Source organism: Leuresthes tenuis, unplaced genomic scaffold (genome assembly GCF_036924035.1).
Source record: "Leuresthes tenuis unplaced genomic scaffold, fLeuTen1.0.hap1 SCAF_11, whole genome shotgun sequence".
NCBI classification, from domain to species: Eukaryota; Metazoa; Chordata; class Actinopteri; order Atheriniformes; family Atherinopsidae; genus Leuresthes; species Leuresthes tenuis.
In genome coordinates this window covers 35,635,579-35,662,678 of record NW_027325365.1, presented here as the reverse complement: position 1 = coordinate 35,662,678, position 27,100 = coordinate 35,635,579, and the positions used below count along the sequence as shown (strand labels likewise).

Sequence of the window (27,100 nt, the reverse complement as noted above, 5' to 3'; positions counted from 1 at the left end):
TGAACCAACAAACAACCCTCTTTAGAAGAATATTGGAGAAAGTGAGAACAGGACAATTTCGACCTTATCTGGGTCAAAGTAAACGAACAGTGACATTTGCCTTGACTCTGAGCCAAGCCAGAGACAGTCGCTGCATGGATCTCTCAAAATGATCTTACCCAGATTCACTTTATATGTTTGTGCAGGTTTTCAGTGAAATCTCAAGCTGCATTTTAATACCATTTTTACGACCGTATGTGGAACAATACCAAAGAAGTCATCATTTTGGAAAATGACTAATTGGCTTATGGATGCACATTGCCCCCGAGTGGTCCGTAGTACTGAATAGTTTAACCAAAAACTGAGTCAACAACTTTCATATGACATTTAAATGATGTAATGCAACTGTTAACTAATGTTTCCTGCTGTTTCTTATTATATTCCATGTTTAACACAGGAAAATAGCATTGTTTGGTTCGTTATTCATATGTCATAACTTTAGATATCCATCTGAATTTTTGAGATTCATAATCATTACCTATGTTATGTTATTTTTTATGTCTTTATATCCTAAGTTCATGCTATATCTTTAACCTTTATATCTTAACAAGTTATGGTGTTTTCAGAATCCTCTGAATAAATGTTTATGAAATGGAGGAATGAAGAAACCAAGTTCCTTTGTTGCACCCTCATTGCAGGCTTGTAACTCAGAATAGATAGTCTTACAAAACACGCCCATGCAGACGTCACAACAGTTTTGGGTGAAAGTGTAGCGTAAGCCTACATCATGCCCCGCCTCCACGAATCAAACTCAGGAAACCGCGATGCAAAAGTTAGCAGAAGGAGAAGAGAAGAAGAGCCGAGAGTTTTAAAAAATGATGGAATGAGAGTCTTGCGGAGAGTCTTTGAAAATGGAAGAGAGGAGAAAAAGTTTTTGCAGAGTTAAGAAATTAAGTAACCGTAAAAATGGCAGGAGAGGAAGATGAGATGGAAGACAAAGATCCAAGCAAAGAAAGAACATGATGAAGTAATAGAAAGACAGACGCTTTGCGTTTTTTTCGTTCATCCGTCATCATCCTGTCTCTGTCGCACAGTTTTCCTTTTTCCTCTGCTGCTGCCCTCATCATCACCTAGTTTTGCTCACCAAGAGAGCCAACCTTTTTGTCAATCTTTTGTGAATTTAAGTTCACCTCATCAGAGTTGGTCAGCAACCAAAACCAACTCGACCTTTGGACAATTTTATCATTATTTGCGGTGAACTCCTACACACCACCCCTTTCGGCTTCTGAGCCACCAGAAATCACCAGAAGCCACCAGAAGCCCTTTCAGCGCAGGAGAGCAACCGATCCAGGCCACTTTAATTAAAGTCCCCGAAAGTCACCCACAACGAAGGCCACGAGACGCGGAACCGAGAGACCCAGTTGGATAGCTTGGGAAAATATAATGTTCAACCACAACCTGTGGTTCAGAGCTGACTTAACAGTAAGATCTCCCCTGTTCTTACATTTGAGATGGTATGCAGTGGATATCGAGAGAATTCACTGTTAAAATGATAGATTAATCCAAGCTGTCAGCCTTTAATTTCAAATAGCAACGAACCCAACTATTTGAATAATTCCGGTATCCATCCATTCCCTCCCCTTAGTTCTTTTCAATTCACTAAGTGTTTCCTATGTAATCATCCACATTCAAAGCATTTCTCCTGTTGTCTTAAGGTTCATGTCTTTGGTCATATCATTCTAATAAATGGTTCATATATATATACCGATATAAAATCCACCAGTTTTGTGTATGTTTTCTTTACGTAAATGGCTTTAAAGTATTAAAAGTTGCCGACCCCTGGGCTAAGCCAATGCTTAAAGCCACTGCAATGTTTTGCACAGGAATGTTAATAATAAAATGTGGAGGAGGTGACCGGGGAAAGGCAGGTCTGGGGATCTCTACTTAGACTGTTGACCCCATGACCTCGATACAGATAAGATGAAAGCAGGGATGGACGCTTCCCAGATTGATGGGCAGCAACAATTTCGTCACTAAGATCATTGCCGAAGTCTTTCTTCTTTGGCATTGTATGTACACATACCCGAAAGATAGCTAGAAAATCAGTCCACAGCTTTGTCTAAGAGGACTTTGTCTGAAAGCCTCTGACATAAGATGCCCTGATGCGCAGTGTAAAATGATTTGGACAGATCTTTAAAAGTACAGTACAGTTATCTTTGACAGCATAAGATGATGTTGGTTAGACATCCTGTTGGTTAGATAGGATGAAAAACTGAGATTGAGAGAGGACACACCCCTGAGAGGCTCACCAACAGTTTTTAGTCTCCCACCCCTCATAGTTGGGTCACCAATTGCCTGGCAGGGAAAAACATAGCAAAGCAACAGGTAGGCAGACAGTAGTAGCACACATTCTAATGACAGGTATGGTCCTGACTGCCTCTGTTATAAAAGCCGAGCTTCAAAATGAAGGTTGTAGAATACTGCATGTGTGTGTGTTGTCACTGAGGGATCAAATGTTGTATTTTTGGGGCTATTTTAAAGTCTGCTCCTGCTTCTTCAGTCAGAAGAGGTTGGCTCCTTGGTATAATTCACAGCTGCATGCGTTAAAGCAGACTACAAGAAAGCTGGAGACTCAGTGGCGTTCCTCTAATTTAGAAGCGTCTCAATTAGTCTGGCAAGATAGTTTGATAACGTAAAGCCCTTCGTAAAGCTATAACTGCTTGTCATTTCTCATTGATAGAAGAGAATAAGAATAATCCCAGGTTTCTTTTCAGCACTGTTGCCAGGCTGACAAAGAGTCCGAGCTCTGTTGAGCCATGTATTCCTTTAACTCTCAGCAGTGATGATTTCATGAGATTCTTCATCAATAAAATTGTTTCTATCAGAGAGAAGATTAATGGAATCCTTCCCAATATTATCACTGATGTATCATCAAGTAGAGCAGCTTTAGAAGTATCTTTAGAACCTGATTTGTATTTAGACAGCTTCTGCCCAGTTGATCTCTCTGAGCTAACAACAGCAATAGTCTCTTCTAAACCATCAACTTGTATTTTAGATCCAATCCCAACCAGACTGTTCAAGGAGGTTTTCCCCTTAATTGACACTTCCATATTGGATTTGATCAATCGGTCTTTGTTGACAGGATATGTACCTCAGACTTTTAAGGTTGCTGTAATTAAACCTTTACTTAAAAAACCTACTCTTGATTCAGAAGTGTTGGCTAATTATCGACCTATATCCAATCTCCCTTTTTTGTCTAAAGTTCTTGAAAAAATAGTTGCAGCTCAACTTTGTGATCATTTACATAGAAATAATCTGTTTGAAGAGTTTCAGTCAGGATTCAGAGTGCATCATAGCACAGAAACAACACTGGTGAAAGTTACCAATGATCTCCTCTTAGCCTCTGATAGCGGACTTGTGTCTGTGCTTGTCCTGTTGGATCTCAGTGCTGCATTTGATACGATCGATCACAGCATTCTGTTACAGAGACTTGAACATGTTATTGGGATTAAAGGAACTGCATTAGGCTGGTTTCAGTCATATTTATCTGATAGATTCCAGTTTGTTCTTGTAAATGAAGAATCTTCCTCGCACACCAGAGTAAGTCATGGAGTTCCTCAGGGTTCTGTGCTTGGACCGATTCTTTTTACTTTATACATGCTTCCATTAGGTAACATTATTAGACAGCATGGCATAAGTTTCCATTGTTATGCTGATGATACTCAGCTGTACTTATCTATGAAACCAGATGAAACCTACAGGTTGGTCAGACTACAAGCATGTCTTAAAGACATAAAGACCTGAATGACTCAGAACTGTCTGCTTTTAAATTCAGACAAAACTGAAGTTGTTCTCTTCGGACCTGAGCGCTTCAGGGAGAAATTGTCTAGTTATATAGTTACTCTAGATGGTATTTCCTTGGCTTCTAGTTCTACAGTGAGGAACCTTGAAGTTATTTTTGACCAGAATTTAACATTTGACGAACATATAAAACAGGTTTCTAGGACTGCCTTCTTTCACCTTCGTAACATTGCTAAAATCAGGAACATCCTGTCTCAGGGTGATGCAGAGAAACTAGTTCATGAAATTGTTACTTCAAGATTGGACTACTGTAATTCTTTATTATTGGGCTGTCACACATATTCTCTGAAAAGCTTCCAGCTGATCCAAAATGCTGCAGCCAGAGTTCTGATGAGAACTAACAGGAGAGATCATGTTTCTCCAGTTTTAGCTTCTCTTCATTGGCTCCCTGTTAAATTCAGAATAGAATTTAAGATTCTTCTTCTCACATATAAAGCTCTTAATGACTGAGCTCCATCATATCTTAAAGATCTCATTGTAAGATATTTTCCTAACAGAGCACTTCGCTCCCAAACTGCAGGTTTACTTGTTGTTCCTAGAGTTTCTAAAAGTAGAATGGGAGGCAGAGCCTTCAGTTATCAGGCCCCTCTCTTGTGGAATAAGCTGCCAGTAAATGTCCGGGAAGCAGACACCCTTTCCCCTTTTAAGATTAAGCTTAAAACTTTCCTTTTTGATAAAGCTTATAGTTAGGGATGGCTCAGGTAATCCTGAAACATCCCATAGTTAAGCTGCTATAGGCTTAGACTGCTGGGGGGCCTCACCAGTCACACCTTTCCTCACTTTGCTCTCTTTTTCCCCCTGTTTAATCTCTCAACTGATATTATGTACATGTGACATTATTGTGGTTATTAACGTATGTTTCCCTGTTCCAACAGGTATCCTTTGAATGGTGTTATGGTGTTTCCCCCCTCTTTTCTGTCTTCTCAAACCCCAGCTGGTCGAGGCTTGGTTGAGTCTGGTTCTGCCAGAGGTTTCTTCCTGTTAAAAGGGAGTCGTTCCTTTCCACAGTCGCCACAGGCACACTCAGGACGGGAGATTGGACTGAAGACAAGTTTCGGTGCAATCTGTTGGTTTCCTTAGCTAGGATATTCATTTTTAATTGGCTCCTCATTAATTAATTGGATTATTTTGAAATTAATTAATTAGATTTCATTGGATTATGATTACAATGAATTGAATTCCAATTGGCTTGAATTGGACTTTATTACTTAAGTGCCTTGAGATGACAATTGTTGTAATTTTGCTCTATATAAATAAAATTGTATTTAATTGAATTGAATTGCTTAATTGCCTGTTTTCATACTATCACTTGTTTTTCTGTCCATTAACTAATCATGATCCTTGCTGCATCATATTACCTACCAGAGAAGTTAGCCATGTGTGTACATTCGTCCATCACTCCCTTCATGAAGCCGATAGACTCTAAGTGTAGCGTCGGCCGACAGCATTTGGCTGAAACTGTCTTCTTCCCATGCTGTGCACTGTGAACACTACAATTATCAAAAGAGAGAAAGGAAAAAATATATAGATAGATTAAACATAAATGACTAAAACAAATAAAGTATAAACGCAAAAACATGAGTGGAAATAACAATAACAATGAAAACACTATGAGAACAACATTTCCAAAAAGCAAGAAGTTCAAAGTATAGTATTTGCCAAATAACTTTTTCTTTTCTTTTCTTTTTCACAATGTGGCACAATGAATCTTGTGGCACCATGTTCAGGTCTTTGGATTCACATAATGTGGAAATGTATTCAATTTTAACTTTATTAGGCATTTCTACCTCTAGGTGTATGTTTTTTTTTCTTTTTTGGTGAAAGAAAAATTTAAACTATATTATGAATGAATCTCAAAAAATGTACGAAAAGAAAAATTATAAGTGACAAAAGTTACTTTTAGAAAGAGTGGGTCAGATTAACATTTTTGACCGAATCAGCTGAGCAATTTTAGGGCACATTTCGAAAAGGGTACAATTCACATTTTGTCAGCTAAAGGCTCAAAAAGGAGCTAATCAAGAAAATATTTATTTATTGATTTTATAACCAACTTTTGTTGGTAGTGTTTAGTTTCAGTTTAATCTTAATTCAGCAGATACTGACCTGACAATATGGCTCCAAAATGAAAATGTCACAATTCACAGATACTATCACAAAAATTAAGTTAAAACAGTGTTGGGCCCTCATGCTTTCATACCTGTCCTGGACCGATCCTGGTCATGAAGGGTCCCCAGAAGAAGACAAACAACCTGCCTCTGTACAACAAGGAAGCTCCTGTCATACATTATAGCAAATAAAATGAGCACATAGCTCAATACATGAGCAGGTCCCAGAGGGGAATCGTAAACGACACGAGAAGTTAAACACCATCTAATGATCAGCAGAACCACCAGTCAAGACTGTGAGAGCAGGCATACAAATCTGTGCACCACCTGGATTGACTACAAGAAAGCCTATGACTCTTTCGTACTTTCAAGTGCAACATCTACCAAGGAAATGCTCTGCTCTTCTGTATAGGCCTGAATCTCCTCAGCCAGATCATCACAAAGAGTGACTAGGGATACAGGTTCTAAAGTGTAGCTATCATTGCCTACCTCCACTACATGGATGATCAATCTGTGTGCAAGACAACGACTTATTGATACACCTAACCAGGATCAGAACATCATTCAGACTAGATAAATGCAGCCGAACACAAAGGGGATGAACAAAGGGCAAAATTTCGGATGTTGAGAACAGCTACAAACTCTTTGTGGTCCCACAGGCAAATGGCAACGATGAAAAAGCCACAATGGAGTCAGGCACAACCAAGAGCATAAAGACCAGGGTACATTCTGAGGATTTAAATGAAGGGTAAGAACAAAGTCCAAGGCATCAAAACATGTGAACTACTACTTATGGGATGCTAAGTTGTTGTAATAACCCAGTCAAAAGAGGTTGAAGAAAACTACTCACAATACATGGAGGGTTTCAGCTTAAGTCCAGCACCCTGAGACTGTACACTAAGTGACACGGGAGGGGTTTAAGGCTGGTGAGAACCCACTATTCAGAGGGAAACACCTACAATCCAGAAACACACCAGGTAAATGGCCCCCAGTGATAAACTGTTATACGGCCAGGGGATCAGGCAGGAGCTGGACTAGTTATTAGCAAATATTAATGTGTCCAAGGACATTATTAATATTCAATAAAATTCTTAATGAAAGTTATTACCTACAAGGCGTGTGTGTGTATGGCACAAGATGGCAGTTGCTACCTTGTGCTCAAAAAGTCATGTGTTAGCCAGAGAAGCTATCAAAATGGGGGATGTGTAGCCCACGTTACCTGGAGATCTGTAGTCACTTTGTCTGTGTAAACATAGACATTATAAAGAGTAGACGCCGCATTGGCTGCTGAAGCGTGAGAAATACGGCCGTCATCTTGGACCGATCGTCCTACCCATAGACAGAGTATTCAAGATGCAAGAGCACTGTATTCCTGTGCAAATCGGCAGACAATTGTGAACAGGGGTCGGGGGATTACGTTTCACAAGTAAGATTCAACATTATTATTGTTGTATTTTGTGAATGGAATGTTATTGTACTGTATTTATGTCTGCCATCGAAATCATAGCCACGTTAAGCTAGGCTATGTTTATAGCCGGTGTTCACCCAGCTATTAGGCCAACTGAGATTTTATAAATCATATATTCCATAACACAGGCTTAGATTACAAGTGACACAATAATGTTACTGTAGAAATAATGCAAATATTGCTGGTATAACATTGACCAGCAAATTTTACACAGGCTGTATTATTCATAAAAGTTTTTGTATGTAACCTTACACATACCATCACACATTTTAGAGTGGTAAAGCTCAGTGTGAAATTTTCTGTAGTACAAAGCAGGCTTATGGAGAGAAGGAAGTCAAGCAAATACTAAGTTTGCGTGTTGCATGTTGAACATACATTTTACAAATAAGTACTCTGTTCTCTGTATATTCTGAATAGATGAATATTGATTTCAACTATCTGATACCTAATGAAACCCTGTAATGATAGAGATTTAGATTCCATCACAAGGCACAGTGAAGGTGCTGAGAGCTGCAGAGAGGGTGATTCACCAAGCCTCAGCAAGGCCAGCTCCAAAGACGTCGACAGTCACCTACATCGTCCGGGAGGAACGGAGGATGTTTTTCAGCTTGCGGAAATTGTTTCTGTTTGAATTTTTTCTTATATATATAGATTTTCATTTATTTCTGAGAGAGATATCTCAGAAAGAGATAGAGACAGATAGAGAGTAATTAAATAATAATTCATTTCTTTACATCACTTTCTCCTTCTCACCAATTGGCTCTGGTTTTCACCTTCTATCACTCCCTCATTTATCTGATTAAGTTCACCTGTTCACTCCTTATTTAAAGACTGCATTCCCCTGCACTCCTACTTTGTTTCTCACCTTTGCATAGGGCGGCAGTACTTTTAAGAACTTTTTATTTAATTCACTCCTTAGTTTTGTCCATATTTCACGTTGAATCTTATTTCTTTCTGAGATATATGTAGATATACATATTAATTTTTCTGAAATATAATGTGTGTGTTTTATTATATATCGTGTGTCTTTTGCAAAATAGCCTACCTATCACATACCAGAATATTCTATTACTGTTAAGCCTACTACATATATTAAATTGCGCTGAATCATGTGTCCGGTATCATGCCTACATGTATGACGTGTGCCAAAAAAACCCAAAAAAACGTGAGTCAGTTTTGTATTCAGCGAGTTATGATTGATTAAATGCGATGACACTTCATTGCGCCTGCCAGACAGATTACACTGAGTGGAGCAGGTGATTGGTCCAAGATGGCGGCCTTGTGCGTTCACTCTAGCCTTGCCATAGTTACCAAGCCTTGAATACCAAGTCATTGCATTCTGCTCCATTGATGTCCTCCAAGAGAGTGATTTTAATTTCTTAAGTTTTTGTCATAGATTTAGTTAATTGGTAAAGTTTGCATAGTCTTTTTGTTTCCTCCTTGAGGAGTGATTTTGTTTTTTATAATCTTTCATAGTGCCTCCAGTTTTTAAGGAGTGTTTTTGTTTATGTGACATTGCCTCGACAGAGTGCTTACCTATTATTTTGAATAAAGTTGAGTCTTTTTGTTTTCCTCCTAGAGTGGAGTGACCTTTTGTTTTGATGATTTATTATTTATTTATTTTTTATATATATATAAAAACGCTTCTTCCTGTTTATTTGTTGGAAGAAGTGTGTTAAGTGTGATAATTTTGATAGCTCATATTTATTTCCATGCCTAGGAGAGTTACAAAGACCAAAGTTATAAAGTTATAAAGACCATATTAATGTTGTCTCACACAATACTTGTCCGTTTAAAACTGCATTTTTGTTAAATTAGAGGCTTTTCGTTACTGTCCTGTAATTTTTATTTCTTATTTTGTTTACTATTGAAGGATATTTTCATATTTTATTCTCTTGGCTCTTTAGTAACAGGAAGTTACAGTGTAACCTACTGGAATGTTTAATTATATGCTGTTCGTTTTACACTTATTTTTTTCAATGACAGTAGGAAGCCATTTAAATCTTGTTTTGAAATGTGTAATAAAATAAACAATGGGATAAACTGGCTTCGTGACTGTTGTACTGTCTACAACCAATGAATTTGTCTCACGCCTGTCATCCAACGGTTACCTACGACCAATTCACAAAGAGGTTTTTACTCACTCCCAACTGGCTGCGGAGGCGAAACGTTGCATGATGGGATATCTTGCTCCGCTTAGTGACCATTGGATGTTCACTACATTTCGTGGTGAACTGTGGGATACATTCAGTGCACTATATAGTGAGCTTTAATGATCACTAAACATTCAGTCACCACTACAAAATGGTGTGGTCACTATATAGTGGTTAGGGAGGAATTTCGGACACAGCCTATGTCTGTAAGCATTAGGGGTGGGATGAGATCTCGTACCACGAGATTTCGCATGATTAAACTCGATATTTCTCATTGGTTAAAAATGTGTCTTGCGAGATTTGTGAGCTGTGGGGGCAGTAATGCGCCTTTGCTATGTCTAGCCAGACAGAACCTGAAGAAGAGGAGGAGATTGACGTAGGAAAATAACGGTATTACCATTGAAGATGCCCCTGCCACTTTCAAATCGTTTGTTTGGCAGCATTTTGGGTACCCGGCAGAAATGATAAATGGCAGTAGAGTGACTGATAAGACACGGACAATATGAAAGCATTGTATGAAAATAATGTCGTACACCGCAGCAATTTAGTTTCAATTTGTGGAAGTAAGCTCATGCTTACATTATGCATGTAAAGAGTTATGATAAAACATTTCAAAATACATGTGCAACACAGTTAAATAAGTCTGTTGGTTCAGGCATATGTTTTTGTTATGGTAATTTTCTTAAAATCTTGTCTCGTCTCATTCTCGTGAACCCAATATCGTGTCTCGTCTGAGTGTATCGTCACACCCCCCAGTAAACACGTTTGCCAGCATATGAAAGCGAACAGTAAACATTCTACACCACAACAAAAAGATAATTCAGAGCAAGATATTAAAATCCCTGTCTGGGTGTCCAGTTCTGGTTAACAAGACTTCCTCTTATATGACTTTTGTTTGAGGTCTCAGTTTAAACAAAAGAATGTTTAGTTTGCATGCAAAACCACAACTAACATCAACTTAACCTCGCATTAACCTTAATTTTAAACATCACAACAAAACAAAAAAAAAATACAATGCATTTAAATAAATGTTATTTGTCTATGACAGGATTACAATGAATTGGATTATAATTTGCTTAAATTGGATAGCATCTTTGGAGCACCTTGAGATTGAGATTTGGTGCTTTACTAATAAAACTTAACAGAAAATTGTCCAACAGGTAGTAGTAATTCCTTCAAATAACCTATCTTGAAACAAATAAGTGGGTTCTACAAGGGTCTTCTCTCAGTTAAATACAAAGGCTGTGTAAGTGAATCTTAGGAATCAAACTTTCAGTCATTTTTATTGACAAAATCTATCACAGATTACCTTGTCAGATGGTCTGTACTTGTTCCATTGCTGATCATTGATGACAAAAAGCCTTGTCCTCTGTCTCTAGCCCTCTGCCCTTCAAGGCCTCCACTAATATCTGATTCCCCCGTTACTTTGGAATGCTGGCCTACTGACATTCTAAGATCTCCAGACAGACCAAGCAGATGCCCTAAAGTGTTTTCACTCTTCAGGGGTTCCATCTTCAAGGAATCAGCCTAGCAGACATGGACACATAGAACAAAAGATAGCTATATTACATGTATTGCATGAAACAGAGAAACGTTCAACTGTGAGCATCGGCAAGGATATATTAACGAATAAATACATTAAAGAAAAAAAGAACAGACGAAAGAAAGAAAGCTTACTAAACATTTATTTTAATCTGTCAACTTTTTACACAACTAAATAATTCCCCAATAGTTTCTGGATTTATGCAAAATTATTCACAATTTTTAAAAATCCTGATCTAACCAGAAATATACCTTGGATCCTGCTGTACCGCACAGGCATTTATTACAAATGCAAGCAAAGTTTTAGTATTCCTGTTAAAGGCAATGATCTTCAAGAGAAGAAAAATGACATACCCCACAGTACTCCAATAGCTTTATGATCTCGTTTTCATACACTGAATTAACAGCATACTGCTTTTCCAGTTCTGTCCAGTTCACTGCTCTACTCAGCACACCCTATACACAAACACACACATTTATAAAGAGAAATATTCAAAACTATTTTGACATAATTATTGGAAGACAACACATATGCAGCAGGCCTGTGGGATAAGCGTGTTTTTTTTTTTGTTTTTGTTTTTCAACCAAAAGTACCAGGTACATTTATCATCAGGGAACTAAATGTTTGTTTGTTTCCACTATTATACACTGTTGCAAAAATTAGGACAATTTGTCTACCGGGGTAGGAGAATGTAGCCTCATTGATCTGTGTCAAAGTTTCAGGCCTGATTGATGGCTATGGATGAGTCACAACATTCAGTGCACTATATAGTGAGCTTTAATGATCACTAAACATTCAGTCACCACTACAAAATGGTGTGGTCACTATATAGTGGTTAGGGAGGAATTTCGGACACAGCCTATGTCTGTAAGCATTAGGGGTGGGATGAGATCTCGTACCACGAGATTTCGCGTGATTAAACTCGATATTTCTCGTTGGTTAAAAATGTGTCTTGCGAGATTTGTGAGCTGTGGGGGCAGTAATGCGCCTTTGCTATGTCTAGCCAGACAGAACCTGAAGAAGAGGAGGAGATTGACGTAGGAAAATAACGGTATTACCATTGAAGATGCCCCTGCCACTTTCAAATCGTTTGTTTGGCAGCATTTTGGGTACCCGGCAGAAATGATAAATGGCAGTAGAGTGACTGATAAGACACGGACAATATGAAAGCATTGTATGAAAATAATGTCGTACACCGCAGCAATTTAGTTTCAATTTGTGGAAGTAAGCTCATGCTTACATTATGCATGTAAAGAGTTATGATAAAACATTTCAAAATGCATGTGCAATACAGTTAAATAAGTCTGTTGGTCCGGCATATGTTTTTGTTATGGTAATTTTCTTAAAATCTTGTCTCGTCTCATTCTCGTGAACCCAATATCGTGTCTCGTCTGAGTGTTCACTGCTCTACTCAGCACACCCTATACACAAACACACACATTTATAAAGAGAAATATTCAAAACTAATTTGACATAATTATTGGAAGACAACACATAAGCAGCAGGCCTGTGGGATAAGCGTGTTTTTTGTTTTGTTTTTCAACCAAAAGTACCAGGTACATTTATCATCAGGGAACTAAATGTTTGTTTGTTTCCACTATCATATACACTGTTGCAAAAATTAGGACAATTTGTCTACCGGGGTAGGAGAATGTAGCCTCATTGATCTGTGTCAAAGTTTCAGGCCTGATTTATGGCTATGGATGAGTCACAACACAACCATGGAGAAGTCAACAGTGGAAAGGAAGAGGTGCTATTCAACAGCATTAACCAATGTGCTTTTAAATAGATATTAGTCATATTAATGCCTTGTTCCTGAGTAGAGGGCAAGTACACTTATTTATGGTTCTTGAAAACATTTCACTTCTCTTCTGAAAAATTTTCTTTTATCCATCAGATTTAGGCAAAACGTTTTTGCGACACAGTACAACCCTGGCATTCCTTTGTAAGCAGTTTCACCAACATTCACATCATATTCATTTGACATTTGAGAGAGTCAATACACAGAGATAGTATTAAATATGATCCTCATTCCAGAAAACAAGGCAAGTTTTCTAAAATGTAACAAATGTAATCTGTAAGTTGTTTATTCAAATGTACCTTTATTCAACAGACACAATTACAAAATCATTGTAAGAAAAGATAGCTCAGCAAGTGAATTTGTAGGTTCTGAGCCTTTTAAGATTAGTGAGGAAAGCTGCCTTTGGACAAATTTATTGCAGCAAGTTCAAGTATCCATGCTGTGGGTTTTGGGCTCGACAAAGCCGAACAAATACAGCACATCTTAAATATGACACCATATATATGGCATACAGTATTCTGATGTATTGAGGTAATTCAACTCCGTTCAGTTCAGTTCAATAATACTTTATTGATCTCTAGAGGGATATTATATTGCTGCAGTATAAATATTTGATATATTTGTTAATGACAGATATATAAAAAAAACTAAACAAAAATTAGTTGACAACTTTCAGAAAGTTAAAGTGCAGCAGAGAGAGGTGTAGCAGGAATCTTCAGAAATCACAATGAATGCATGGGGTGTTATTTTTGTAGTTTGGCAACAACTTAGCTGATGATGTCACAGTGCTGACAAGTAACATAGGAAAACTCTCTTGGTAGACAACAGGAATTCATAACCAGCATCATCTGTTGTTAACAAGCTCTTGTGCTAAGTATCCTCCTCCTCCACTGTTACCTCTTAAAATTCAGTGTTTTCACAGAAAAAAAACAGTGTGCCACTAGTATGGCATCATTCAAGTAGAATGGAATAAAAAGAAGCAAATTCATGATGGCACCTTAAACCCAAACTCCAGGACAATAAGCAAACCATAGTGTGTCCTGGAATGTGTCCCCCCACTTACTTACATGAGCCAATAACAGTCACTCCAGGACTCTCCTAATGTGGGTTAGGGCAACTGGTCCTAACCAGTCACTGAGGGCAGGTATATGAGATTTTTTAGGTCCTGGAACAAGCTAGGACAACTTCCACAGTGCTGAAACGTTCTCTTGATTCAGGCAAAAGGTACTGTAGAATCCCACATGGCTGTTCTGCACAGGTCTTCAGGACCCTGGGCTGATACCATCTGAACTTCCAGCCTTGTTCTGTTTCAGTCTCTACAGCTGACTCTTAACCCGATTACTTAAGACAGACAGGCAGAAGAGGAAGACAGAGGTCTCATTGTGTCTTGATGTGGGAGGAGATGTACGTGAGGATGTGTTAAGATCCATCACTGAGGTAGGGGGTGACATCATGAAGGTATGACATGGAAGATATAGGCACTGGTAGGGTGTGAGGTCTGTGTAGCTGGAGGGGGACCTTAATGTCTTGCTTTCTATCTTTTTTCTGTATACGTGCATCTTCTCTATTATCATCTTTTTCATCTGTGTTTTAACAGAGCTCAATAGCTCCCACCCTCCCTAGCCAAAAGCTTTCTTTTCATGTTCAGCAGCTTTTTCAGATTTCTGGTGAACCATGGTTTGTTACAGGGGAAGCACCTCACTGTCCTTGTTGAAAAAATATTCTTCACACAGAAGATACTGTAGTCTATTACACTCTCAGTCATGGCAGTAATATCATATCCATGTGGCTCACAGAATGTATTCCAATCTGCAGACTGAAAGCATCCCTGCAGCTATTCTTCAGATTCCTGGGACCACTTTCTAAAAGTCAGTATGGTCACAGGTAACTGCTGAACAACAGGTGTATAGTTGGAGATGAGGAGAGAACCAGATTGTGGTTTGATTTTCCTAATGAAGGACAGGCAGATAGCTGTATGCATCTTACATTTGCAGAGAATAAATCCAACTTTTTATTTTCTTTGGTTGAGCAGTTAAACCCTTTGAAAGGATGGAAGTGTAATAGAGAGAGAGATGTGGTTGAAATCTCCACAAATCACCATGAATGTGTCAGGATGTTGTGTTTGTAGCCTGGCAACAATGGAGCTGATGTCATCATAGATGGCATCTGCAGTGATAAAGGGTGAAATATACACCTATCAAGATAACATGTGAACTCAGTTGTGAGTTTACGTCCACACTTTCTACCAACAAACAGTTTGACGTCTCAGGCTTAGAACCTCTCCTTCACAGTGATATGTACATGATTACACCATCTGTTGTTAACAAGGCTTTGAAGGAAGCACTGGAACTAGGCAGGTACAGTATTACAAATTTAGTGACATTTTATAGTAAGTAAACAGAGCTGTGAGGAAGTAAAACCACTTATAGTATCACCAATACAACAGTTATTTTACTTACTGTGGTGAACACACTGGAGGCAGTAGACCAGGATAAACAAGGAACTAAGGGGATGGGTTTTGGCCAGTTGGTAACTGCCAAGGATGCCATCTGGACACAAACACACAGAGACAGCTTCATTAAAACATTTGATCTTCAGACATGAGCTATTATCATTTTAAACGCCATATTTATACATTAAAAAAAAATTTAAAACTAATTAACTAAATTAACAGGAAAAGTGTTCTGAGATTTTTCTGTCAAAAGGCATTATATAAATAAACTGAATTGAGCTGAAATATTGTGAACCTTTAGGATGAGTAACTTGATGAGTAGTTACAGAGTGGCTAGTTTTTTTTTAACATTGTGAGTCTGTGTGTGACTCCTGATGGCACAATTTTCTGGCAAACTACTTGTGGACAGATTTATCAACATGACAGCATCACAAATTAGCAAGGTGCTACTGTAAATTACAGGTGTGGAAATTAGCTAAAAATGAAATGTAACATATGTCACAATGTAAGAAAAGAGGACTTTGGAGTTAAATAGCAATGACTATAATGTCATAGATGATGTGATTCCATCAGAATATGGTCTCTTTCAAATAAAAGAGGGAAATATTGTCTGTGTGTTTGACAAAAGGCAATGAAAGTTAAAATAGCTTTTACAACTGATAATGCTAAAATAGGATGACATCAGCAAAGACAATGGTTAGCATTGGTATGCTGTAGGCATGCCTTAGTACTCAGAAGCCCCTTCGTTAAAGTTTATGCCATAGAGGGTGTCTCCAGAAGTACAATCTCCAGGTGAAAACATCACGAGCAGGTGGTTGATGAACTAGCTAACAGACTAATGCTGTTTTGTTAACTCACATATCCTCCCATGGAGATGCCAGTCATTCCTAGTGGCCAGTATCCTTCTCTCTCCAGCCAGCGGAGTAGGACTGTGGACTCGAGGATCAAAGCTCCTCCCATCACAAATAGGTCTGACACGTTCTTTAGACTGGACCTCCTAAAATGTTTAAATGAAATATCTGATAACTATACACTACATTTCACTGATAATCTCTTATCAGTGTTATGGTCTTCTTCTTGATGCTCCAATGTCAGTACGGTGTCAGATGCATTATTTTTTGCTAAATAAGTTACAACATATTGGCTAATAATTCTGTCATGCTGATTGTTCCTGCTGCAGTTTTATCAATTTGGTTTACACTTCATATGTACCATATTTCCCAAGTCTATCCACAATGGCTTTTTCCAACCTAAAGGTTTTTGAGTGAAGCATTTTCTTATCCAACTGAGACTCTGGGACCAGGACTATAAAAAGCTACATTAGACTGTCAAGCTCCTTGATACAAGTGTTGTAAAATCATAGGTCTGGTAATATATGGATACTGACATAATATTATTATTTTATTGCTGTCACCCTGGTCTTCCACTAGAATGCTATGACACTAAAGTTAATGAAAGCTGAAAATGGCTGAACTCTTCTGCACTGTGCTTCTATTTGCCTACATAGCTGCCTACATTTGGATATTTGGATATTATTTGAGAAGTGAAACACTGTTGAATCAAAGAAAAATTATTTTTAAAAAAAGCTTAAATACACATTTCATTTTACAGTTTCAGTGACTACGTTTAAGTGACATTTATTGGCAGAAATGCAAACATGTGCTCATTGCAGTAGAAAGATGAGAAATAAATAATTGTCTTGTTTTCATTACCTTAGAATGAGAACTTTATATCTAAAGATACAGTGGGTTGGCTCCCTGTCACTCAAACATGTATCCACTGTAGACTAGAGGGGCCAAACCATATGCTGGTTCTGGACAGACCTTTCATGTTTTTTAGGCTCACTGTAATTTTTCTCCCTTGCTTCAAATTGGAGAGTATGGTATGGGGTTACTTAAACAGTCTATGCAGCAAGATATCACTACATCATCCATGCTGCTTGTTTTTTATCATCATAATTTGAGGAGTTTTATCTGTGATTATTTTTTCATTTCAATAAAATTATTGAAAGAATTAACCAATAAAATACATTCCAATTTAATGTATTTTAATATACTAATGACATCAAAGCTAATAACATATAAAAGTGGTCAAATCTACATCTACAGTCTTACTGTTCATGAATATATCTGACTGTCACAATTACAGTATCAGTCAAAGTTGGGATACACCAAGTCATGTTTAAGTTTTCCTTTATTGTGGCTATCTATGGCTGCTCAGGAAGGCGTAATGAGTCCATACATCATGTTTGGCATCGATATATCAATGCACCGCAGAGATATGGCCTCACTTCCTGTTTGGCATGTCGGCGCCTGGTGGCCATAGCCACATTTTGTACCCATGGGGCTTGGTCGGGCACAGCCCACGATGTGGGTCCCCCTTTTCACCACCCGTGGGAGGTGCCAAGGGGGTCGGGTGCAATGTGAGCTGGGTAGGAGCCGAAGGTGGAGACCTTGGCGGTCTGATCCTCGGCTACTGAAGCAAGCTCTTGGGAGCGTACTTAGGTGTGGGCATAGTTATTGCCCCCCGGCTGTGTGTCTGTACATTGGGGTTTACCCCGGTGGACAAGAGGGTAGCCTCCCTCTGCCTCCGGGTGGGGGGACGGGTCCTGACTGTTGTTTGTGATTATGTGCCAAACAGCAGTTCAGAGTACCCATCCTTTTTGGAGTCCCTGGAGAAGGCACTGGAGAGTGCTCCTGCAGGAGACTCCCTCGTTCTGCTGGAAGACTTCAATGCTCATGTGGGTAATGACAGTGAGAACTGGAAGGGTGTGATTGGGAGGAACAGCCTCCCTCTGAATCAGAGTGGTGTTCTGTTGTTGGACTTCTGTGCTCGTCATAAGCTGTCCATAATGAACACCATGTTCAGGCATAATTGTAACCATATGTGCACTAGGCACCAGGACACCCTAAGCTGCAGTTCGATGATCAACTTTGTGGTTGTATCGTCGGACTTGTGACCGTATGTCCTGGACACTCGGGTGAAGTGAGGGGCGGAGCTGTCAACTGATCACCACTTGGTGGTGAGTTGGCTCCGCAGGTGGGGGAGGATGCAACCCCCAAACCCGCTGGTGGACACCAGCGGTGAGGGAAGCCGTCAAGCTGAAGAAGGAGTCCTATCAAGCCTTTTTGGCCAGTGGGACTCTGGAAGCAGCTGATGGGTACCAACAGGCCAAGTGGATCGCAGCTGAGGCGGTAGCTGAGGCGAAAACTCGGGCCTGGGAGGAGTTTGGTGAGGCCATGGAAAACGACTTCCCATTTCTGGGGCTGAGGTTGCCGAGGTGGTCAAAAAGCTCCTCGGTGGCAAGGCCCCAGGGGTGGATGAGGTCCATCCTGAGTTTCTCAGGACTCTGGATGTTGTAGGGCTGTCTTGGCTGACACGCCTCTGCAGCATTGCGTGGACATTGGGGGACAATGCCTCTGGACTGGCAGATAGGGGTGGTCCCCCTCTTTAAAAAGGGGGACCGGAGGGTGTGTTCCAACTACAGGGTGATCACACTCCTCAGCCACCCTAGTAAGACTATTCGGGGGTACTGGAGAGGAGGATCCGTCGGATAGTCGAATGTCGGATTTACAAGGTGCAGTGTGGTTTTCGTCCTGGCCGTGGAACAGTGGACCAGCTCTATACCCTCGGCAGGATCCTGGAGGGTGCATGGGAGTACGCCCAACCAGTCTACATGTGTTTTGTAGACTCGGGGAGTCCTGTGGGGGGTGCTCCGGGAGTATGGAGTGCCGGACCCCTTTATAGGGGCTGTTCGGTCTCTGTATGACCGGTCTTGGAGTTTGGTCCGCATTGCCGGCAGTAAGTCGGATGTGTTTCCAGTGAGGGTTGGACTCCGTCAGTGCTGCCCTTTGTCACCAATTCTGCTCATAATTTTTATGGACAGAATTTCTCGGCGCAGCCAGGGCGTTGAGGGGGTCCGATTTGGTGACTTCAGAATCGGGTCTCTGCTTTTTGCGGATGATGTGGTTCTGTTAGCGTTGTTGGGCCGTGACCTTCAGCTCTCACTGAAGCGATTCGCAGCCGAGTGTGAAGCGGCTGGGATGAGAATCAGCGCCTCCAAATCCGAGACAATGGTCCTCAGCCAGAAAAGGGTGGAATGCTCTCTCTGGGTCAGGAATGATATCCTTACCCAAGTGGAGGAGTTCAAATATCTCAAGGTCTTGTTCACGTGTGAGGGACGAATGGAATGGGAGATTGACGGGCGGATCGGTGCGGCGTCCGCAGTGTTGAGCTGAGACAGAAGGCAAAGCTCTCAATTTACGTTCCTACCCTCACCTATGGTCACGAGTTGTTGGTAGTGACCGAAAGAACGAGATCACGAATACAAGCGGCCGAAATGGGCTTCCTCCGCAGGGTGTCTGGGCTCTCCCCTTAGAGATGGGGTGAGAAGCTCAGTCATCCGGGAGGGGCTCAGAGTAGAACCGCTGCTCCTCAGCATTGAGAGGAGCCAGATGAGGTGGCTCGGGCATCTGGTTAGGATGCCCCTTGGACGCCTCCCTGGGGAGGTGTTCCGGGCACGTCCCACTGGGAGGAGACCCCGGAGAAGAGCCAGGACACGTTGGAGAGACTAGGTTGGCCTGGGAACGCCTCGGGGTCCCCCCGGAAGAGCAGGAGGAAGTGGCCGTGGACAGGGACATCTGGGCTTCTCTGCTCAAGCATTTTAAATTAGCGGATGGTTGTGATTCAGAGGGTAACGTTCAAACTACCCAGTCCACATGTTGAAGTTCCTTGAGCAAGAGACTAAGAGTGTGTGTGATAAATTACTTCAAAAGCTAAATTGTAAAGACTAAGTGCTGTATGAAAGTGTGAGTGAATGGCTTTTGTGACTTGTTGCAAAAAGAGTTTAAAGTGGTCAGCAAGACTAGAAAGGTTGCTGAATAGATGTGTTTTCTGCCTACCTCCAAACAACATCACTGATGGTCTCAAACATGTAGAAAGTAAGAAGTTTAACTAATTATCTGAAAAACTTATCTCATGAGATTGGTTGGGAGAATGCAGCTGTCATCAAAGCAGAAAGTGGCTAATTTGAAAGGTCTATCTATATTTTCTGTAAAACCCTTTTTCTTTAGTATTATTTAAAAGTTTTGAAGTCTGCGGTACTGTTAAAGAAGAAGATAATGCAAATAAAGCAAAGCCTATGTATGAGAAGGTGTGAGCAAGCTTTTCAACTCTAACTGGATATTATGAGATTATAGCCAGAACAGTTGAAGTTGCAGTTGTGGTTCTTACATTATGATGCGTTTTACATGTTTACAGAAAAACATGAATAATGCCTGAGATACTGTAATTCAGGGGTCACCAACCCTTTTTGAAACTGAGAGCTACTTCTTGGGTACCGATTAATGCGAAGGGCTACCAGTTTGATAAACACTTCTGAATTATATAATTTAATTATATGTTATTATTAATAATTGATGATATTCATCTATGTGAAGACACTGATCATGTTTCTCACAATAATTATTGGCAATGATTTAACAAGGTAGGAAATAGATAAATATCAATATGCAATACTTTATTTCTATAAATCTCTGCAAGTATTTACATTTTCAAATGATTACTTCTACAACATTTTCACTAGTCACAAACAATTTTGAACAAATTACGCAGTAGGTTGCACCATGTTAGCTTTCAGATTTTACTGACTTTTCATCAAATCTGCAGCATTTTTAACAAAATTATCATGTTACATTTAACAAACACACTTGTTTTTCAATAATTAAATTCAACTTTGCCATGGCACTGCCATGTTGCCACTGGGAACATGTGGTATATCTTTCTTTGTCTGTTAGTGGGAAGCCTGGCATTGCATGCTGATCACCAGTGTGTTGTAATCTGGGGTGCAACTGCACACTGCAACTCTGAGTGAGTCTTGCAGATGTGCATCAGTGAGCCGCGTTCTGTGTTTGTTCTTGATGAAGTTCATGTCAGAAAAGGCTGATTCACAAAGATAGTTTGAACCAAACAGGCTGGAAATCTTCATAGCTGCTGTGCATACACCACTGTACTTTTCTATGTATAGTTTCTATGTTCTAGGCACCAAAAGTTTGGTGCAGCCTGATGGGCTTTTAAGTTATGCAATGTTACAATGTTACAATTTCGATTTCCACCTGTTCAGCATCCAAGCAGAACGTTGCACTTAGTTGCTCAGCAATGCATGTTGTGTCCACATTGATGAAAGGATTGGAACGAAACACATGGCTCAAGCTGATCAAGGTCACAAAACCTGTTCTCAAACTCTTGCCCAAGTCTGTTTATGACTTGAGAGTACTTTTCTGTAACTTGTCAAAGGTCTCAGAAGCATCGTCTTTCAGCACCATCTGCACAGAGGGAAAGTGCAGCACCTTCTTTCTCTGTAAATGCACAGAGAAAATGTTCATTTGGGCTTTGAATGCATTTAAAGCACTTATGTCAGCAACTGTCATACCTTTGCCCTGCAGCTCACAGTTCAAATGGTTTAGTTTCCTAGTTATGTCCATTAAAAATACAATGTCGAGTATCCACTCAGTGTCCTCTGGCAACAAGGTGTCTTCGCCTCTGGATTTCACCCAAAAGTGATTTTTAAAAAAACAACAGAAAAACAAGCAAAATTCGTCCCCTGCTGAGCCATCGGATTTCCGTGTGAAATATCAGGTCACCATTTTCAGCTGGCAGCTCCTCCAATAGCACCTTGAATGTTCTGTGCTGTTTAGCTCTGGAGCTGATACTGTTCTTCCTGTAAGATCTTCACAACGGGAGTCATTACGTCATTGCTCAAAGCCGATCACCTTTGCACATAGCGCCTGCTGGTGAATGATGCAGTGGTAATGCATACAGTTTGGGAACTCTGCGTCACCTTTACAGTGAGCAATGAATCCTGTGTGTCGGCTGATCATAGCAGGAGCCTCGTCGGTAGTCACTGATACCAGCTTTTCCAACGGTACCTTTTTTTCCGCGAAAAACTCCTTCACAGCATTATAGATGTAAATGGTGAATGGACTGTACTTGTATAGCGCTTTTCTAGTCTAACTGACCACTCAAAGCGCTTCACTACATGCCGCATTTACCCCACTCACACACACTCATACAGCACGTCTTAAGATATAACTACGTGCTTTTTCTAATCATTCACACACATTCATACCCCCAATGATACACTGGGGGAGCAACGTGGGGTTCAGTGTCCAAGGACGCTTCGACATGTATCCTGGGGAAGCCAGAGTCGAACCACCGACCTTCCGATTGGTGGGCGACTGTTCTTCCTCCTGAGCTACAGCCGCCAAGATGTCAACTCCCCTGGTAGTTGTCTTTAGTGGCAGAAGTTATTTTGTGGAGAAATCATCAAACACCATCCAGATGAAGACCATCAGCTGTGCTGTACTGCTTCTGTCCATGGACTCATCACACTGGATGCTAAACCACCTGCACTTTGCCAGATCCCGGTCCAGCTGATCGGCCAAGTTCCCAGACATAGCCGACACTCTTCTAACCATTGTGGTTGCCCCCAGTTGGACATCGGAGAGAGTGGAGATCACATCGTTTCCATATTTCTCGTCTTTAAGCACAGTTTTTGCAATTATCATCGTTTCTTTGAAAACCTCCCTGCCTGAAAATGTCTTCTTTTTCTTAATCAAGAAATGTGTAGGTCTAAATGAGGCTTTGGTTGCTTTTTCACTGGTATCGTGAAAAAAGACTGCTGTTTGATTAAACCTGCCTTTAACTCGCGGGCCTTTTCCGCTCTAGTATACTGTCCGGTGGGTAGTTAGTATCATAGACATTATGAAGAGTACACGCAGCATCGACTGCTGGGGTGCGAGAAATATGGCCTCCATCTTGGACCTGTCATCCTACCCATAGACAGCACAGTATCTAAGATGACAGAGCACTGTATTCCTGTGCAAATCAGCGGACGATTGCGAACAGGGGACTGGGGGATTACTTTTTACAAGTAAGATTCAATATTATTATTGGCTGTGTTTTGTGAATAGAATATAATAATATTCTATATTCGTGTACTGTATTTGTGTTCGCCACCGAAATCGTAATCAGCAAACGTTAAGCTAGGCTATGTTTATAGCCGATGTTCACCCGGCTATTAGGCCAACTGAGACTTTATAAATCATATATTCCATAAAACAGGCTTAGATTACAACTGACACAAGAATGCTATTGTAGAAATAATGCAAATATTGCTTGTATAACATTGACCAGCAAATTTTACACAGGTGGCACAGGCTGTATTAGTCACATGTAATTATTTCATCCTAACAAAAGTAATATACCTCTTGTGTCTCATACCCAACCCACTTACTTAAAAATACAGACAACAGAACATCTGACTGTAGAATAGTTTGCAAACAAGCTTAATTACAATTTCAGCAGCTTTGGTTTATTATCAACGGATATGCGTCAAAATGGGAGTTTTGTTGACCCTCTTAAGAAATGTGAAGGTAGAAAATGGGAAGAATAAGGAAGAAAATAAGCTTGACCTCCTTTTTAAAATGTTTTTGTGTTGACTTTCTCGAATCTCCCGTTTTTATTTTCCTTTATTTCCCACAGACAAAGATATGAGCAGTTGTTCTGAGGAAGGAAGGATTCACTGCACGCGAGCCAAACTCACCTCTGTTGACCTGCAGAAAGGGACCATGAGAAAGAAGCTCTGCAAAACAGTCCTCTTTCAGGGCTTTTAGCTCATTTAAACTTTCATGAGCAGGAGGAAGAGCAGTCGCCCACCAATCGGAAGGTCGGTGGTTCGACTCTGGCTTCCCCAGGATACATGTCGAAGCGTCCTTGGGCAAGACACTGAACCCCACGTTGCTCCCCCAGTGTATCATTGGGGGTATGAATGTGTGTGAATGCTTAGAAAAAGCACGTAGTTATATCCTAAGACGTGCTGTATGAATGTGTGTGAGTGGGGTGAATGCGGCATGTAGTGAAGCGCTTTGAGTGGTCAGTTATACACTATGAAAATGATATGTTTCTTTCTTTTTTTCTGTCATGTTTTCAACGGTAAATCCCATCCTCACCTTCACTTCACTGCTAGCTGGTCTCCACGGCAACCGTTGAAATGGAGACCAGTTCTAATCTGACACATTTGTTAATTTATATTTCTTTAATATACATTTTTTTTTTAAATATTCAGTTCTGCTGTGATATATTTTCAGATATTGTCATTTTAAAAAAGAGTAACAAAAAAATAGATGCTGCTCACAGGTAAGTGGCGCTATGGTGAGCCATTTTTAGAACATGGCCAGCAGGCAACTCATTGCTTCTCCCCACTGTTCGCAGCTTCATCCACCTGTGGGCACGTCTTGACTCCCGGGCCACTGGGCCAGGGGCACTGGGACACTGTGGCTGTCTGGGGCGCCCGGCCCTCTCCGGTATTGGCTGCCATAGGGCATAAGTATAGACTTATGGGGGCTCTGTCCGGGGGCTTCCTCTGCAGTCTTCTGGGTGGATGCGTGGTTGCCCCTGCGGTGGGCTTCCTGGGTTCTGTGCTCTGTGGGGGCTGCTGGTGGCCTGGGTCTTGTGGCCCTCTCTGCCTGCTTCTGATTGCTGGCGGGGGTTGTGGATTGTGGCTCTGTCCACTTATACACTCATAACTTAGCAAAATTATCATGTAGGACCTGTGCCATGGGTGTTGCATGTTTATGCAAACACACATTCATTAGCCCAGTAGCATGCTCGCTAAGCAGTTGTTGTGTTATCCTGTGGTTTCAGATAATTTATATCCACAGCTGTGTTGTATGCGATTGCTGCTTCTTGTGCTTGTTTTTGTTTGTTTGTGTGTTTGTTTTTTCTCTGCTTGTCTGCTTTCAGGTGCTCCTGGTGGCGCTAAGGCTGGATTCCCCTCAGAGGCCATGGATTGTTGTCTGTTTTGTTTTTACAGGTGTAGCAGCTGGTTGTCTGTTTTTTCTATTTTTGTTCTGTTTCTTCTTCTTTGCTCTTCCTCTTTCCCTGTCCGGTTCGGCGCTATTACATGTTAAATATTGTAACAAAAATGAATAAATAAATAAGCAGCTGATGGGCATCAAGGGGAGCTTTACATTTATAAAGCTTCCCTTGGCAAAGCAAATCTGTTTGGCATAAAAGGTATTCAGATTACAATTCTGCTGCCATAATGCTGGACAGGATAAGGGGGGAAAATTATATAATTGTGAGATAGGATATTGCTGAGCACACAAAGTTTTGTTTTGAAAATTTCATATATTTCCTAGTCATTTTGCTTTGCATTTTTACATTGAATAAACTATCTCTTCATTTGAATCTTTCTTACATATGTGGTGTCAGTGAAACTAAACTAAGACTAACTGAGAACAAGTAACGCTCACATCAGTACAAGCTTCTTATCTGCCTTTATCTGATCCAGCTGTCATTAACTACTGATCATGGAGGAGGAGCTCACTTACAGCTGGTCTTTAGGTTTACGATAGCCATGTGAAAGGTCAGTCAAGGAATAAAAACATGTTCACATACACAGAATACATCTTAGAAAGACAAACACAAGTACTTGACCACAGGATGGAATTCAGATTTTGATCAGAAAATACTTCTGAATCCCTTTCAGTTCCATATGCAAGCATGCTGCACACAAGAGCATTTTCACAAAAAAATGTTTCCATCAAGATGTACTGCTGTCTTCTTAATTCTGCATTACTGTATTTCCAATGGATCACTATTCTCATCCTATTGGGTGGTCAAGAAATTAGGGAGTAAACTTTTTAAAGTAACTTTCTGCCACAGCAGAACCAAACTCACCATTGTGCTTTGACTTGCTCATATAACCTCTGTTTCCAAGAACTACCATATGACTGCTTTAAAGTTTTAAAGCATGACAGAAGTGCAACACTAAATAAATGGAAAAACAAAGGATATAGTCTACTCTAGCATTGGAACAAGACATATTTACAAAAAAAGTAAAAAAGAAGAGGGAAGCAGATGTTGAAAGACCAAGGAAGGATATAATAAGGATTCTCCAGAAGCAGTGAAGCCATTCCTGCCTCTTTGATCATGGGCCTAGCCACCAGAGTCCGCCGACGCCAGAAAAACTTTGTACACAAGTCAGACACACAGCACAGTACAGAGAAAAGGGATCAGGTTTTTAATCAGTGAAATGTAAATTGGCTTTCTTCTAATGCTACGCAGTGTCTGGGTTCAAGTCATGATAAAAGATGTTATGTTAGGATAAAGGAAGAAACTGGGTCCCTCGTCTTATACTGAAATCTCTGTAGATTTCATCTGTGATTAAGTTATTTTGTTTGTTTTGCTCTTAAGCCTGATCATATACGTATACCTTAAACCAAGATAGTTAAATGATTTCATGGTCTCTTAGTCATTCATTAAATATGTTGTTAAAGTGTTATTTTAATGCAAATTATAATATTTTTTATCTTGGAAGTCATCATTCATATACTGCATACATGGCATGCTGCGTATATGGTAATTCTAATGACCATAATGTATTCAGTAATATCTACTAAGAGGGGATACAGTCAGGGCTGCACGGTGGTGTGGTGGTTAGCACCGTCACCGCCCAGCAAAAGGATTTCTGATTCCAATCCTGGCTGGGGCCTTTCTGTGTGGAGTTTGCATGTTCTCCCCACGTATGCTTGGGTTCTCTCCAGGTACTCCGGCTTCCTCCCATCGCTCAAAAACATGCATGTCAGGTTAATTGGTTATTCTAAATTAAGGAGTGAGTGTGTATGGTTGTTTGTCTCATTTGTCTCTGTGTGGCCCTGTAATGGACTGGTGACCTG

General features: G+C 40.3%; 1 protein-coding gene across 2 annotated transcripts in view; it reads right to left on the bottom strand.

The window, feature by feature from the left end:
- The window catches only part of abhd18 (abhydrolase domain containing 18), a 57,542-nt gene that overhangs the window by 8,425 nt on the left and 22,017 nt on the right, over positions 1–27,100 (bottom strand). The window contains exons 6-12 of one of the 2 annotated variants that reach the window (XM_072396299.1): positions 26,308–26,392; positions 25,754–25,781; positions 16,221–16,359; positions 15,370–15,459; positions 11,463–11,564; positions 10,876–11,093; positions 5,203–5,330 (exon numbers count right to left, since the gene is read on the bottom strand). In XM_072396299.1, coding sequence (XP_072252400.1) covers positions 5,203–5,330; positions 10,876–11,093; positions 11,463–11,564; positions 15,370–15,459; positions 16,221–16,359; positions 25,754–25,781; positions 26,308–26,392 — 790 coding nt within the window. The remainder of the gene's footprint in view (positions 1–5,202; positions 5,331–10,875; positions 11,094–11,462; positions 11,565–15,369; positions 15,460–16,220; positions 16,360–25,753; positions 25,782–26,307; positions 26,393–27,100) is intronic. The other variant, XM_072396298.1, reaches the window with a different exon arrangement.